Source organism: Triplophysa dalaica, chromosome 9 (genome assembly GCF_015846415.1).
Source record: "Triplophysa dalaica isolate WHDGS20190420 chromosome 9, ASM1584641v1, whole genome shotgun sequence".
Taxonomy (NCBI): domain Eukaryota; kingdom Metazoa; phylum Chordata; class Actinopteri; order Cypriniformes; family Nemacheilidae; genus Triplophysa; species Triplophysa dalaica.
This window is the reverse complement of record NC_079550.1, coordinates 20,665,555-20,682,710: the sequence shown is the minus strand read 5'-3', so window position 1 is coordinate 20,682,710 and position 17,156 is coordinate 20,665,555. Positions and strand designations below refer to the sequence as shown.

At 37.5% G+C, this 17,156-nt stretch overlaps 2 protein-coding genes and 1 non-coding gene across 3 annotated transcripts; 1 reads left to right on the top strand and 2 right to left on the bottom strand.

Annotated features, from left to right (window-relative positions):
• Positions 1-1,568: 1,568 nt before the first annotated feature.
• kcnj13 (potassium inwardly rectifying channel subfamily J member 13) lies at positions 1,569-8,717 on the top strand. The gene is made up of 3 exons (XM_056757645.1): positions 1,569-1,708; positions 4,974-5,487; positions 6,991-8,717. The coding sequence occupies exons 2-3, from the start codon at positions 4,989-4,991 to the stop codon at positions 7,560-7,562; spliced, it is 1,071 nt and encodes a 356-aa protein (XP_056613623.1). The 5' UTR covers positions 1,569-1,708; positions 4,974-4,988; the 3' UTR covers positions 7,563-8,717.
• On the bottom strand, positions 8,117-16,318 carry efhd1 (EF-hand domain family, member D1). Its single transcript, XM_056757646.1, has 4 exons — positions 16,006-16,318; positions 12,637-12,784; positions 10,798-10,932; positions 8,117-9,682 (listed from the first exon to the last, which is right to left on the bottom strand). The coding sequence occupies exons 1-4, from the start codon at positions 16,287-16,289 to the stop codon at positions 9,548-9,550; spliced, it is 702 nt and encodes a 233-aa protein (XP_056613624.1). The 5' UTR covers positions 16,290-16,318; the 3' UTR covers positions 8,117-9,547.
• A 176-nt stretch (positions 16,319-16,494) lies between these two features.
• Positions 16,495-16,566, bottom strand: trnag-ucc (transfer RNA glycine (anticodon UCC)). The gene has a single exon. It is a non-coding gene; the product is annotated as a tRNA-Gly (tRNA).
• Between the last annotated feature and the right edge of the window lie 590 nt (positions 16,567-17,156).

Below are 17,156 nucleotides of genomic sequence, written 5' to 3'. Positions count from 1 at the left end.
TCAGAACCAAAAGGTAAGAAAACATTGAAACAGATCATTAGCTTATTAAAAATAACAATAAACACATTTTTGAATCGTCCTTTGGTGTGATAAATGGTAAGCAATCATAAGAACTGCTGTTTAAAATTGTACTACCCAATTCCGCTTTTATTGTTTTGTGCCCAAATGTGTGTCAGTCCAAATTGGTTTCTCTGGGAAATACGAAATAATAATTATAAACATAATACAGCTGAAATGTTTACAATATTTTACCTTTGTTTTAGTCTTTAGGTGTAGGTTAATGTCACAAAAATGTTGTTTTGGTTCTTAAGAACATGTCCTCGGATTAGTATGTATGATAGTATGTGGAATGTGGTTGATGCAGAATCATGTCTTATACATTCTACAGCTTTCTGTTTACAGTAACTGAAAGCATTTCTGAGCTTGTGTATATGTGGTTTTACTTTTTGTTTGACTAAGACCAAGCTAAAACAGATCTGTTTGTACAGATTCCTTACTGAGTAAATTGTGCTGTTGATTTCAAATAGAATATTAAATAGAGGAAAAACAAACAAACATAACAAGTATAACCTCTCCTAAAAGGGATTGTAAATGAATAACCATATTTACTTTCTAGCCTCATCAAAATCTAGCTGTCCATAGTTATCTATTATCTACACCATAATCCTTATCACCGCAGTGAACTGAGGCTGTGTGATGCAACCATTCTGTATTTAAATGTGATGTAAATGCAACTTAATTAGAGAAGAATAAGGGTTTTAATGGTCTCTTTTATGTTTGTGTTCTTATTGAAATATACACCCACAAACTATTTTCTTCTGCCGTCACAAAACACAACCAGCAATTGAATCTATAATCATTTGCTGAAAAAAGTCACGAGTTAGATTTCCTTATACAGCATGTTAATAGTAACTAGACTTAATTGGAAGCAAATTGAGACTTTGTTAAATGTTTTATTTTTTGCCATAGAAGACCAAGGGAATCTAATATTCTCTTATGTTTAGAAGAAATCACTCACTTCCAACATTTTAACTCAATATATAATGTAGTGCGCAAGAAAGGGGTTTCAAAATGATTGCATACATATAACATGGAGTTTTGTCTACATAAATGTTACAGTTCTACAACCAATGCACACTGTCTGATTTGTTTCTAGTGTTATTTCCTTATTTTTAAAGATAACATAAAAGTTGTGTCTAGAAAGGCTCACCATTTCCTGAAAACGAAAGCTGTGTACGCATCAATAAAACCACTCGTGCATAAACACACAGTGACCGAAAAGAAGTATCAGAAATATCTGTTATAACTGAAACGGAAAGATTGCTGAGAAATGCAAGCAGTCAAACCTGCTTTTCACAATCAGGGCCAGATAAACTTCACGGGAGTTCTTCCTTTCATCACACACACAGACACACACAAACACAACCCCTCTCTCTCTCTCTCTCTCTCTCTCTCTCTGTCTCTCAAGCACTTCTAATTGGCCACATGCTGAGTAATGTGACCAATGAGCTGCAAGACTGGCTTTCTTCAGTGTTTGTATTAGACCTCTCATAAATTTATCTGTGCATCTTAAACTCTTTTGGCGTCTCATACAGAAGGATCTGAAAAGCTTTTACTATCTGCCAGAGGAGCTACAGGTATCATTCCACTTAAAATTTTCAGAGGACTTCACACTGCGTCTAAAGCAAACTGAGGAATCTGCAATTTGGTAAGAAAAAATTGCGTGTCTGAATATGATTTTTAAGATTTATAACAGAGATATCACTACTTTATTTTGTAATGAGTCAATCTGACAATACTGTTTTTTTATCGGGGAATATACTGCAACTAACTTCTTGAAAACAAATCCTTATGTACATCACCACAGGGCACCACAGTTGTGTGTAGCTTGTCAGTTACCAAAGCTTATTACAAGTATTGTCAGATCATCTCCAATTTAAAAACACATATTTTTGTCTTTTCAGCACCCCCTTTCCTTCATGCTTGTATCTCAATCACACACACAATCATTTACCCACCACCAGATTCATTTGCACTCTGACACATTGAACTATGTGCAGTGGAAAGTTGCTCAGTTTCAATCACAAGCCGGCTCTGGGTAAACTCATAACTAAACATGTCAGAACAACACACATTTTCCATTCTAGTTCACCTCAACGTTCAGATGAGTCAATCATGTACTACACCTCATGCTACACTTCAGTTGATACAGTGCTTACAGTAAAAGCAAAGATAACCATTACACACACACACAGGTCCAGGTTAATCTTACATCCAGGAATCAGCATTGTTTCGCTGTTGTTTTTCATGTGTCGAATTAAGCATTCACAATGTAATGTGTCAAAGAGATGGATTAATAATTGTAGAGACTGGCTGGATGTCAATCACAGATATACCTGATGAAAGGAAGTAACAATCAAAGATAACAAAGAAGTGATAGAAAAACAAAGACTTACAGTATGTACTAATGAAAGGATGCCCTTAAATACATGTAAGCCCATCTTTATTATATATTATATTTATATTTATATTCCATTCCATTCCATTTTCTACCGCTTATCTGAACTGCCTCGGGTCACGGGGAATATTTATATTTATTTGATTTATTTAAATACAATTAGTTTCCTTCTGTTTGTTAATACAACAGCAAACAAATGATCTAAAATAGCATCAACGTATTGTAAACGATCTGCCAGAATCAATAAGGTGATTCAGTGTCATATACTGCAGACAAATGTAGAAAGAAAGAAAGATAGATAGATATAACGAAAGAAAGAAAGCTTATTCTAACCTGTGGCTATAATGTGAAGAGAAGAGGAAACTACTAAGTATAACTACTTAATATGTATCAATATGTATATAAACAGTAAATATAGAGAGAGAGAGTTTATTTGCAAAAACAGATAACTGAAAAAACAGATAACATTTTCAAAAATTGTGTATTTTATTATGTTTTAGTCAGCTTGTTATCATAACTTAATCAAAACAACTAAACTGCAGTTCGATTGATCTTACTTGGAATGCACGATGAAAAAACATGATTTTCGCACATTTTTAAAAGCGTTATCTCTTCTATATCTGTTTTTGCAAACTACCTCTTCATATATGAACACAGCATATATACGTGACAACATGTATATGGAAAAAACATACTGTATTCTAACATTGTAACGCATCTTCTTTGCCCTCTCATTTTTAGTCTGACGAATGAAGTGAAAGTAATTTCTGCCACAACATTTGTCCTCTATGTGAAACCCATCAAACGCAACAATAATAAAAACTGTTTTGTTTACTACATGCCATGCTGAACCAAACAAGCAACTTGATCACATGAATACAATATTTAAAATATTTCTCGATCCTGCGTACTATTTCACGTGGTAAAATGTAAAAATAGAGGATAATAACATTCCAAACATCACCTATAACTAGTGACAAGCCAATCACTGGCAAATGTAATAAACATCTTAATGATTGTTTTTAGTTGCTAATAGTGACATGTTATTTAACGGGCAGTGATTCCATGTGCTATGGGTTTGTGGGAATGCAGAACATACAGTTTTCCACATGTAACCACTTGCAGCTTCTGATCTTTAAAGTATGTGCTACGCTAACATTACCAGCTAAAGGTTCATTTGTGAAAGAGACCACATAAAGAGAGATGTGTTTCTGACGCCTGGGGGACCAGACCAGGTCACATGAACAACATGCACTGTGATGACAAGATCCAGTTTAACCTTGTTTCATCATTTACCATGTGATGGATTCTCCCATGAAGCTTTCCATATGGACATAAATATATACATTTCATATTATTTAAAATATTTAACTTGTTGGATTCACTTTAGGGACAAGAAAATGATCGAAGGGTTCTGCCAAATGAGTCAAAACAGAAAATAACTTTGAATAACAAGAAAAAATAGCATTTGTCATTTAAAACATAGTTTAGATGAATTAAGGCATTAATAATTTATCGTGAAAAACGTATTTTCAAGGAAAATTTCCAAACATACTGTAAAGATTCACTGAAAGCCAATCACACACATATTTAAGATTTTTTTTGGCTATTTTATCTATTATTCCAAATACCAAATAGCCAAATAAAACATATGGTTATATGTCAAGACACTATTCATCATAAATTAACCAGTATGTTTTATTCAAAAGAATACTTTATAGACAGAGGCCACGGTCATGTCACGGTCTGAGACCTGTTCTAACTAGTCAACACACTAGCTTTTATTTACTTTTAAGCCAACTCATCTTTTAGAAAACATCCTGTAGTGGGACAATTCATCCAGAGAATATCAGGAATAATACAGAGAATACCCGAAGGGCAAGTTAACATTTGTTCCAAAATAAAATGAATGGCTCTTCTACAGTTTCACTTGTAACTGGCATGAAAACACCTTTATGCTCAAACACGTTCCCCCACTGATTTATAGCGCGAAACCAAAATGTAAAACAGGCCCTCCCTCATGTAATATCATTTAGCAACACAAAACATTCAAAGAACATTTTGTAACGAGGATTTTTTTGCCATTGCATATTTTGGTGATTCCCTTTAAAGTGTCGGACAAATTACTTGGTAGAAAGAGAGAGAGATATGGCGAGAAAATAATGGGAGGATTAACCTGACATTCCTGCTGTCCCTTCCACACACACACCCCACTGAGCAACATCACCAATTAAATCACCTTGAAAACACACAAGCTACACACACTACACAGCGACTACATCTTTTCCTTTCTCACTTTCTAAAGGACATCACACATGTTTAATACTGTTAGTTAATTTCTTAAAGACCCCATGAAAACACGACTGACGTTTTTGCAGTTTCTAATTTCTTGTCTTTAAAAATGGATGTTCTTCTCCATGACATCTTTTTTTAAATACATGTGAGCAGATTTATGTATTTTATGTGTAACTTCTAATGTGTGATGCCACAATATTGTTCTCTATATTTGATCAAGATCTCACCTTTCCTGATGCCAAGCGCCAACCAATTCACCATGACAACCACCACCGGAGACCAAAAAGACAACCTGTTAAAAAAAACTCCCTATCAGCGATTGATCAGCAAGGATGGGCGGAGTCTGATTAGAGGCCACGCCCCAGGATACAGAGACAAGTGGAGGGCCGCCCTGCAGGACATGTGGGGGACGTGGCTGGGGTTGAGGTGGCGATGGGTGGTGCTGGCTTTTTGCAGCTCCTTTATTCTTCACTGGTTTCTGTTCGCTGTGCTGTGGTACCTGCTGGCACGTGTCAACGGAGACCTGGACGTGCTCGACCATGACGCCCCACCACCGGGCCACGTGCTGTGCGTCAAACACGTGACAGGATTCACGGCAGCTTTTTCTTTTGCCCTCGAAACCCAGTTGACCATTGGGTATGGCACCATGTATCCCAACTCCGACTGCCCGATTGCCATATCACTACTGGCACTGCAGATGCTGCTGGGCCTCATGTTGGAAACCTTCATCACTGGTACATAGCTGAGTTTTCTGCAATTACTACAAAAATGTCAAGTCTTCAGATTCAAACTCAGTTTGAAATGGTTAATGTGGAAAATTTAAATTATTTACTCACCCTTACATCATTCAAATTTTTTTTCTTACAACAGAAAGATAAAAAGTCAATGTTAGGGGGAATGTATGGAACCGACGCAGTGGCAATCTCTAGGCAGTAGCAATTGCATGCAGGTGAGGTTCTGCAGGTGGTTTTCCTACAGAACGTCACAGTCGCGATGTGGTTTTATTGACTGATTTGAAAAAGTCAAAAGATAAAAATTAAAACGTTCATAACAAATGCTTATTTTGTCTATTTTAATATTGCGTCCGTCCGAAAAGAAGTTCCGGTTCCTATAAAGCGATGTTTATTGTTACATTTCGTAATAAAACTTAGGCTACTTTATTCAAATTAATATTGTGATATAAAGATACGTGATTGTTTTACGTTACATCTAATGTAGCTCTATGCTAGTCTGAATGGCAGCATCGTCGAGTCTCGCGGAGTTAATTGATTTGAGTTGACACGACAGGTCGGATTTCCGACGTCAAAGGATGTACCAGACATCGTTTTCAAATGAGAGGTGGGGGAAAACGAGTTCAAATCTTTTTGTCCGATAACTGTAAATCGCAAAGTGGTCTTAAAGTTAGTATTAATATTAAAAAAGTAAATATAAGAAGCAAATATTTTAAAACCTGAGGGATTGAGTTTATTTTTATATTACGAAAACCTGCAGAAATACAAGAAAGTAAATGCATACAGACAAGCATGTGTGCATTAAATCCCTTTTTTTTCCTGTGTGTTAATATTTTCAAATGTTTGCATTGTCATTCAGACTTCTTTATGCAACATGCATAACATTAAAAGGAAATACAAATGAGTGAAAAATGATAAATGAGATACCTTCAATTCCCTTAAAGAGCTTCATCTAATGTATAAGTCATGGGTTTTTAGTTTGCGTAGAAAAGTCATGGATCACCATCTCACATGCTTATAGCACGGAGGGTAGAGTGAAACTAGAATAAAAGAGTCTTTGACACACGTACACATATATAATTTGTGCATTTATTGTATAGGATGTAGATAAGAACATGCCCGGGGTAGTACAGCTAAGGTTTTATATATTAAGCAATTCAGTAAAATGTGTACAGCGGAGCAAAGGTTAAAGACAACTCATCACGAGAACTGTGCCTCAGAACCATGAGCTAATAAATAGGGAGTCGTCACAATTCTTTCTTTGTAGTGGGCAGAGCTTTGGTCTTGTGCGATTGCTGTTTCAATCCAACTCTGGGAAGTTCACCTTCCTAAACAGTGTAGTTGCCGAGAACTCAAAACACATCTGGGTTTCATCATCAAGGTCTTTGCTTTCATAGATTAACTGTAAATTGTCTTTGAAACTGAATGTGCAAAAAGCAAACACTGCATATTGGATATTTCGCATCTCCAAGTCAATACCAACCTGTCACACTCTCTCTCTCTCAGGTGCATTTGTGGCGAAGTTTTCCCGGCCTCAAAAGCGCTGCGTCGGGATCCTGTTCAGCCCGCAGGCCGTTGTGTGCGAGGTCAAAGGTCAACGTTGCTTGATGTTCCGTGTGACCAACCTGCTTCCCGTGTCACTGGTGGACGTATCCGTGAGCGGTATTCTATACGAAGAACGTGACGATCACACGCTCCACCAAACCGCAGTGGAATTCACCACGGACAACCTGGGGTCACGACCTTGCCCCCTATTTGTGTCACCTCTGACCTATTTTTACCCTTTGACCTCATCAAGTCCCCTACACAACGTCATTAAACCATCCGGCACATCACGTTTCGAGTTAGTGGTGTTCCTTTCCGCCTCTAAGGATAGCACAGGCTGCGACTACAACAAGAGGACATCCTACCTACCCGATGAGATCGAGCACGGCAGGTGCTTCGTGAAGTCGACGCCTCAGCCCGGAAAAGACCGGAACAAAAATGCAAGAATAGATTATTTTGACACACAGCCTTGCCCACTGACGCAAGATCACGTCGAGGTGCAGATGAACCAAGCAGGCAACGACCAACATTAAATAGAGATGAATGCATAGTGTATGAGTTTGTATGAATGGGTGTGCCGTGACTACAGATCTTGTCCGTTGGTAATAAGGGTATTTCATTTCACACCGATAACCTCTAATCTCTGACTATTGGTCCTAAATGGCAACGTCAGTTAGGTACAGTCTATTAGGAGACCAGACCAACGTCTTTGCTGCTATGGACACACTATGATTCACATTTGCATCTACAGCTCAGTACAGAGACACACAAACTGAAACACGCTGACTTGACATGTTATTTGTTCGCCAGTACTGACGGGAGCAGTCATTGATTTGCATTCTCAAAATCATGAGAACCTCAGGCTTCAAACCATCTTCACCCCGAATAGGCCAGAGAAGATCCATGATGTTTGAACCCTGTATTGAATTATATTTGTTCACTACTGTTAGTTCCAGGACTCCGGGACTGTGTACTTTTTTGACATTTGGTCAATTTTTTACCTATTAAAGTATTATAGCTCTGCTAACACAGGTAACAAATGCTAACAGGATAGTTCCCATTAGAATGAAAAAAGCAGGCCAACATCTGTTTGTTATTATTTAATGGGTTTTTGACATTCTGAGCACAAAAAAAATATTTGGGAACAGCTTTTCTTTACTATACAACACAAATACTAATTTTTCATTATTCACTTGCCAGGATTTTCAGTTTTAGGTTAACTGTGCCTTTAAAAACACTCCTATGTGCCTAATGACAAAACCTTGACTCTCGTCTTATGCATCCTATACTCAACAGGGACAAAACAGATTATATAATGGTTATGTATATAAGGTATATTTGATGATACACTGGAAAAGAAATCTCAACATTATCAGTGCAATATGCAATCTATGCAACAGAAGAAAAGAATCAGCACAACTTTATTTGTAGCACAACACTGTATGATTTTCACTCTTTTAATGATTATATCGCACATGTACTGTCAATCAGAAAACTGGTTGTTTTCACTGTATTGAATAACGTATAAAGATATATGATTCAAAAGAAATTGTTGAAGACTCGGAGAGAATTGTGTGGGAATGTAGTTTTCTGCATACTTATCGTGATTTCATTCAACTGGATGAAAATAAATGCCTTTATTTTGGTGTATGAAGCACACCGACTATTCAAATAAATGAAAACTTCTACATGATGTGTTTTTTCTTCCAGACGTTTCTGTGTCAGCTAGAAATATTGACATTTGTATGTCGTTGGCCCATTCCAGTGCTGCCCCCTATTGACAGACACACGAATTACCTGAGAATCACCTGTAAGTGTTCTAGTAGTGAAGCCTAGGAGACCTTAAAGCAAAATATAACATTTTTCTAAAAGAAAAAACACGTTATTTAATGGACTAATATGTGATTTAATTACAAACAAACAAACGAAAACATCAATATAAAACAGGAGTAAAAAAAATGAACATGACTGACACAACTAAAACAATGTGTCCATGTAATATGATACAAAGCGAAACCTAAAAAAATAAAAATGTTTTGAAAACGTTTTTCCTTTGTTTCTGATCTACTGGTCCAAATTACAATTTGCTCCACAACACCAACTTTACATGTGTGTGTAAAATTTCATCTACCACTAAATAACTTTAAAATAAGCCTTTTTGTTTCTAAAAAATATATAGTTGCTTGAATGATTAAAATAGAAGCACAATGTAGTCTATTAAAATATCTTACTCTAGATACTTTACCTACATTACAACCCCCCTCAAACCGCACCGGTGAAATACACTTCACTTGCATACTACATGATAACTTTGATTAATAAAACTATTTTCTATCCGTTCCCTTGTGGTTTCCATTAAATACAGTATATGAGTGAGGTTCACAGGGACACGTTCCCATGTGTGCATTTGTGCGCTTGTGTAGGCTGTACACATGAATCAGTGTGTTTCTGTGGGTTTAATAGAGAGGTGAAGATGTACAGACCAAGGTAACTGGTCGGATTGCGTGTACGTGTGTATTTATGAGCAGAATGTGGACTGCAGCTCTTTAAAAGCGGCTCTGCGTTGTTTCCTTTCAATTTCCATCCTTTTCCTCTCGTCCTGCTCCTCTCGTATCTCCGCCTCAAACTTACTGCGCACGGACAGAGCCTGAACCTGTCACACAAACATGGGTAAATTGCTAAATTGTCATTTTACCATATGGAAAAAATGTTTCTAAAGAAACACACATGGGAATACACTGGAAAATGCTATATTTTAAATAAAAACATTTCCATATATTGTAACCAAGTGCTTATATATACTAAAATATGAAAAGTGTCAATTGCAATATATTGTTATACTCTAATATATATATATACACAATGTTTTATGCTATACATTTTCAAATAGAGATTGAATTTTTTAATTTCTTGGCATGTCATAGGAATATTATATTTTAGTTGCTTAAGGGCACACACATATGATGACTCCCTATTGCATTCCTACCGGGATTAACCCTCAGTACAAAGTGTGAATTATTTAGCTAAATCTGTCAAATAAATTGAGCCCCGGTTTCACAGACAAGGCTTAAGACTGGTTTCACAGACAAGGCTTAAGACTAGATCCAGACTAAAATTACAAAAAAAACAAAAGAAAAAAACTTGCTCTATATCTTCAAATGTGTCAGTGCCTTTGTTTGGGTTCAAGATGCACATCAGTAAGTTTTTTCTACAGCATTCTAATAAAAGCGACTCAAATTAACTAAGGCATAGTCTTGGTTTAGGCCAAGCCTAGCCTATGAAACCAGGCTTGAGTATAAAGCCAAACATGCATCCCAAACATATGTTAGTAATTTCATAATGTTAATCAACATTGCTGGAAAACGGTGTGTTCACGGCCTCTAGAGACTAAGGTCACGGTTGGAGACTAACTTCTACCAAATAACATGAAAATGTAGAGACAGATGAGTTTGATTTGACAAACAAAATATGGGATATGGGAAGTGTGTTTTGTACTATGAACAAAACAAACAAACATTATTATGAAATGTTTATATTTAAATTGCATATTGTGCTTTTTTTTAGAAAAACAATGTATAATGGTTCTTGACCCTTTAAGAACGTAGACATCCTTTGTGCAGTTACAGTACATGACCACAAGAGGTCGCAAACGAACCAAAGATATGCTCTAACACACTGAAGTGCTGAACGGTGTATGAGAGTGGGAGCCAGACATGATGGAGTTTAATTTCATCTTTTTAAAAGAAAAAGTTGTAGAATCAAACAAACCTTAGCCTCGAAGAAGTCCCTCGCTCCAAGAACACCTTCAGTGGAGACGTCAATCTCTGAAAGCCGAGCAAGAGCCATGAGGCCGCTCTCCTCCTGCAGCTCGCCCGCTGCGGCCTTCCGGAAGATCAGCAGGAACTGAGAGAGAGAGAGAGAGAGAGAGAGAGAGAGAGAGAGAGAGACTGTTTGGACTATTGTATGTTTTCAATTGCTTGAAAGGTTATCAGTAGTTACAGTAATGGTTCACAAATGATTCTAAAGTCTATGACGTCTGTGTAAGTACAAAAACAAACACTTTACAAAAATATACTCCTAACCTTGTCTTCTAACAATAATAAAACTCTTAGAGAATCATAAAATAGCCAAAGAAATGTTTAACGTAGCCTATGTTTCATTTTACTCCCTTCGTTTATTTCAACCACATATTTGACTGTTTATGGAGTTTAAAGAAATGAGAAATAAACGAGTTTACTAAACATTACTAAAAAACACAAATAATTCAGAGTAACATGTGTGACAACTAGCCCCAGTCAACTGATGGAATTTAGATTGTGATCATTGAGAAGGGTAAGGTCAAAAGAATGACTTATATCAGGTTACTCTTTCGTTGTGCGATATGTGTGTGATATGTGTATGTGTGTGTGTGTGTGTGTGTGTGTGTAATCTTATCCATGTGGAATGCTCTTCCAATCACTAAAGAGACAGAGTAACATCTGACACACAACAGACCAACTGTATTTAACACACAGCTGCACATATCACCTGTTTGAGCGAGTGTGTGATATGTGCTGTAGATGCAGGGGGTTTACTACTCCCAATAGGAAAGTACTACATGTCTTTTCATTTATATAAAGATATATTTATAAAAAAATATGCCATTTTAGACTACAAGCACAGTTCCTTATGCAAATAAAATATATTTTACATTTATGCATTTGGCAGACGCTTTTATCATAAGTGAATTCAAGTAAAAGATATGGTAATTGTTTTGTCCGACCTATAAAATAAATAAACCTTTTTATTCTACTATGTACAATATTAAGTTAATATGTCCATATACGTTGTTTTTGTATTATGTTCATAACCCTGTAAGAGCAGACATGCTACATATGGGGTTAGCCATTCATTTCTTTCTAATATATTATAGACTGCCAATATTTTAAATTTCAGATTTAGAAATAACTTCATGTAATATATATTTGAACATATACAGTATAGAATGAAACATTGTTACTATATTACAATATATTGAAAACTATATAAGGAACTGCTGCTTTTCATATATTACAAAACTGCACTTGGTTCCAATATGGAAATAAATTAAATATACTTTATATACCACATATTTTTGTTTCATGAGGGGTCTTCTATACTGTATTTGTTAAGCATTTCACATAAATGTTCTTGTACTTGTGTTTGAGATTTCTTACTCCTTAATCATAAACTATAAACTCTTTAAAACATAAACTATTTTTTTTTCCAAACAAGCTGCACAATGCAATGTTTTATATATGTCTGCAGTACAAACAGTGGTTAAGGGTTTGTTCAGATGCAAAACCCTCTGTAAAGGCAATACAAATGAGATACCTTATCAAACATAAAAAAGAACATCTCTAAAGTATATCGGTACAGTCAATAGCTCATCGGCGTTCAGGTGTGAAGCCACATTGTTGAGATAAAACAAGACAAAAGTGAGACGTTATCTCTCATCAGACCTCTCAAAAAAATGTGTCGTGAGAGGATTGAGCATACTGGAGGATAATCTTTAAAAAGATTGTATCACCACATATCACATGACAACAACAGACCAATCAAACCCAGTTAGATTTGACTCGTACGCACCTCTCTGAAGCTCAGTTTGCCGTCATAATCCTCATCCACTTCCCTGATCATATTTTTCAGTCCCAGGTGAGTCTGCGGGGCTCCTAGTTTCTCCATCATCAGCTTCAGCTCCATCAGATCAATGAAGCCGTCTTTACCAGAGTCAAATCTACAAACACACAGTCACACATGTACTTTATTCATCTGTGTCAACAGAAACATTTATACAGAGTTTCTCGTTTTAATGCGAAATGCTTTCTGGTAAACAGCAGGGCAAAGTGATTCAAAGAGAAGGTATTTATAGAGTCTCACCCAGCTGTTACCACACCAACCGGCAGGATTGTGTGTGTGTGAGAGAGAGAGACGTGTTTGTCTTGAACATTGTGTGAAAGTGGAGAGATTGAAGAAGTGGGCACATGTTTCTATTTTGGTTTGAGTGATGCTTTTTTGCTTTCTGTGATGCTTTTAGTAAGAAAATGTTCATGGCGGAAACACGAGGGTGAACACATTTCTTTACTTCTTGCTTTTCTTACATACACATAGAAACTCACGAATTAGATATTTTGTAAAATGACATGATTTCAATTAAAAATACTTTTTTCCCAAATTATCTGCTTCTCAAGTTTTCATATTGAGCAAAAAAATCACGTCTTTCCCAGAAGTCTCAAACTGTACTCAGATTTGCAAATAAACAGTAAAAAATAGTGTCCAAGCGATATAATACAATCGATTTCAATGCAAAATTTTACTTTTTTAAACAAAATTTTAACCCAAGACCAAAAGATTTGTGCTGGTCTGTCCACATTATGTTGTAGCACTATGACAATTACAGTCTTTTTTATTGTTGTATTTAATTTCGGCAGAAACATCCAAGACCATGAAGTTGAAACTGAAATCAGAAATGAAGAAACAATTCAATCTCCTGAGCTATAAAAGAGCATCCCGTGTGCAATAAAATGATCCTCCGGGTCACCCACATTTCTCGTATAGCTTATATCAGGATGTTTCTTATCTGTGCTTTGAATGACCTTTCTAATCTCGTCGTTCCCTGCAGTCTCACATTGTGTCTGAAAGGTCATTAACACGCCTGCGGATGAACAGCTCGGTCCAATTCTGCATCATTACCAACATCGTGAACTAGACGTCTGAGGAAAACATAATGGTGCTTAAGTTTAATACAAACCGTACAAATCATAAGGGATGCTCTCCTTATCAAACACATTTAAAAAGGAGTGAAGGAGTATTTCAGCCATTCAAGGGAACTTCGAAGTCATTTGTTCAGTGTTGTTTCAAGGCGTGCTCGCACTTGCCTGTCCCTAATTAAAAGACAACTGGGACTCTGCTGACCACGACAACAACTGCTTTAAGCAACTGCCAACACATGAGAAGCTGCGTGTGTGTGGATGCATGAAAAACAAACTCCCTCTTGACGTAATTGTGGGTTCATAGCATGCGTTTATGTGTGGACGTCTCTTTGTCCTGTCTGGTTTCCTGCTGTGGTATTTATAGATGCCAAGGATTGGTGGCATTCTACTATACAGCCTGGCATTCAGAATACTGCAAATACTGTAAAAGAGCTTTCACTGATCCAGGATCTGCAGTTAACCACAGAAATGCTAAGAGCCAATCTCATGAACTACTTTACAGAAGGGCATAAACATGAAAAACACGGAGTGGGTTTAAATGCACAAAATTAACGGATATCTATCAAAAATCAGCTGAAAAATAACTGTTCTCACGTATTTACATGCATCCCTGATAGCACACATAGGCCTACATCCAGCTTATGTCTATTTGACGTCTGCATTAACATCTGCAAGATATCTCCATCACATTGTTTCCTTATCTGCAATACGTCTCGGAGATGTCTGCTGTCAGACGTCATATAGACATCTAGAAGATGTCTGTAAGATGTTTATGATTTAGAATGGATGTAAAGCTGCTTTAAGATGTTCAGTAGATGTTTTTAGGCTGCAGATCTCCAGATCTCCGAGACGTATTGCAAATGAGCAAACTACGTATTACAGATGTCTTGCAGATGTAATGCAGACGCCATATAGACGTGCGCCAGTTGGACTGAGCTATCTGGGATAGTAATGAACCGGCTACGCAGAAAACCGCGTTTACACGGAAGTTTGAGACTGGCCGTGCAGTGACGTCATCGTCAATGGTCTACAACATCAACTGCATGATTCAAAAGACTTTTATACTTTATTTTGCTATTACTTCCGTTTGGGACTTTTACTACTGCGCTTTCAGACATGCGCACATAAACAAAGCTGAGAGAAACCCGGTTGAGGCAGTTCACATGCAGCGCGAAATCGGAGTAATGAGCAAAAACTACCTCTGCCGATTGGTTTTTGCTTAAGCCGTTTATAACCTTTCCTCGATAAAAGAAAAACTTTTTACGTGTTTACAGGACCTTACATATGTCATCTTATTATCCACAATCGGCGAAAGACTGAATGTAAACGCGAGGATGAGGTTGGCATGTCGGATCTTCCCCCAGCGTCCAGGACACGCTCCAGGTCAACGCTCCTCAATACATCTCAAATTAGTGGAAATATAAATATATCTTTCTCCAATATATGTCAGCTTGTTCATCTCAGATAAAACTGGGCCAAACTTAGCTGAACTGGGACATATTTTGTCCCGAGTCTCATGAGATACCAACATGATGCAAACCGTACTTTAAATGGCCTATAATCCTCGAAATAGATTCTTTGAGGTGCAATAACTTCGAACCTGTGCTTTGACTTCTATGGAAACAGGAAGTGACCCCGCAGCCCAAAAAGTAAGAGGTGCGTTCCTGCATCTTTTATCTGACAATATTTTGTCTTAAACCCACAAGACAAGAAACACGTTAAACAAATGCCATAAACATGATTGTATTGTTTAACTGTTCCATTTTACAGCTTGTATAAAAGCAGAAGAGTTTCTTTCTCCCCATGCACTCTTCCACGTCCCCGTAAACACACACGCATTCACAAAGATGGCATTGTTGCGTCTTGAGGGGGTTTCTCTGGGCACGTAGAGTTTGTGAGTGGACCCTTGTACTGAAATAATGAGGGAAATCAGGACAATGGCTGTTCAGAGAGATCACGGCAGAGGAAAGCTTGATTTTGGCACTGAACAGAGATGCTCAGGAGAGAGAGACAGAGAGAGCGTCACCTTTGTGGCGCTATTCCTTTATGTGCGCCATTCACGCAACTATTTTGAAGTTTTCAATTCACATTGTTTTTCAATTTAAACACAATCGGTTTGAACTAATTCGATTCTCATTGCATTTCATTTTGATTTTCCAAGTCAATGCCCTATAAATACATCTTAATCAATCAATCAATGTACCATTGACAGAGGACTGGATATTAAGACGTGAATTAAACTCACCTCTTGAACATTTTCTCCATGTCTCTGATCTGTTTACGGGAGAACTCTTTAAACTCGGTGTGCGGGTTGAACACCTTCATTTGCTCGGGTTTCGCAGTGCCCTCGTGAATGTCCAGTCTGCGGTTGAGCTTCTGCGTGAGTTCAGAGGTGGCGTCGCCGGTCATGTTGTCAGCTCTCACGGGGGACGGCTCGTCGTTCGCCTGTGCGTGCTCGGGGCTCTCCGGTGACCCGGGTTTAGTGTCGAGCATGTGCTGCAGTTTCCGTGCGAGCTGCTCGGATGACATTGCGGAGTGTAGTGTGATGCTCTCCGCTGTTTCAGAGAGCTCCAGTCTGGTGTTCACTGAGGGCGGGGCTGCAGAGCAAGTGACGTACGTCTCTTTAAACGTGATGCCTGGGAGAGGATACTGATGCGTCTATTATTAGCTGCTGGAGGTGTCCGATATGTAGATTATGAATATTGTGTTATTCACAATGTTTTAAAAAATGATCTGCGTTGGCCGGGAATCGAACCCGGGTCAACTGCTTGGAAGGCAGCTATGCTCACCACTATACCACCAACGCGTGCTGAAGCTCGAAGTCCACAACGTAACATACTCTACCAGACACAGTTGTGTTACAACAGAGTTCAATTGTATGTTTTCAATCTAACTAAATATGTAGCATTCGTAATAATTCTGTTTAGTTAACAGAATCCAGCATAGATCCTAGGCTGCATGGTGACATTTTTATGCATTTTAAGGAAATTATAATGCTTTTAAATGCTGTGCAAAGTGAATGAACAGCACTGCTTTGGGCTCGAGAAATGTTTGTGGCCCACCGGCCCTGTCCCAAATAAAGACTTTTTTAAGTCTGTTATCTTGTAATACATCAAAAAGCAGTTTATATTAACACTTTGCATTTAATTTAATAATCAGTCTCAAACACAAATTTGGTCACGGAACCATTACAAAACCCAAGCGCAGACGGAAAGGGTTAACACATCTATTTATTTAAAATATAATCACAAAACCCACAGAAAATACCGAAGAGCCAGAAAACGTATACTTCAAAAAATAATAAAATAAACAAGCAATGCTTAGACTATGGAATTTTCACTCGAGTGAAAATCACACTATGACATGACTATTCGACACTAGTTATGGGCACTTTCG

Bases quoted from the DNA above. Each gene is read 5' to 3' on its own strand.
- efhd1 (XM_056757646.1), bottom strand. From the start codon at position 16,289: ATGTCATCCGAGCAGCTCGCACGGAAACTGCAGCACATGCTCGACACT. The intron at 12,785-16,005 runs GTGAGTTTAATT...GTGTGTTTGTAG, and splicing joins ATGGAGAAAATGTTCAAGAG to ATTTGACTCTGGTAAAGACG. The intron at 10,933-12,636 runs GTGCGTACGAGT...TCTCTCTCTCAG, and splicing joins GCAAACTGAGCTTCAGAGAG to TTCCTGCTGATCTTCCGGAA.
- kcnj13 (XM_056757645.1), top strand. From the start codon at position 4,989: ATGCCAAGCGCCAACCAATTCACCATGACAACCACCACCGGAGACCAA. The intron at 5,488-6,990 runs GTACATAGCTGA...TCTCTCTCTCAG, and splicing joins GTTGGAAACCTTCATCACTG to GTGCATTTGTGGCGAAGTTT.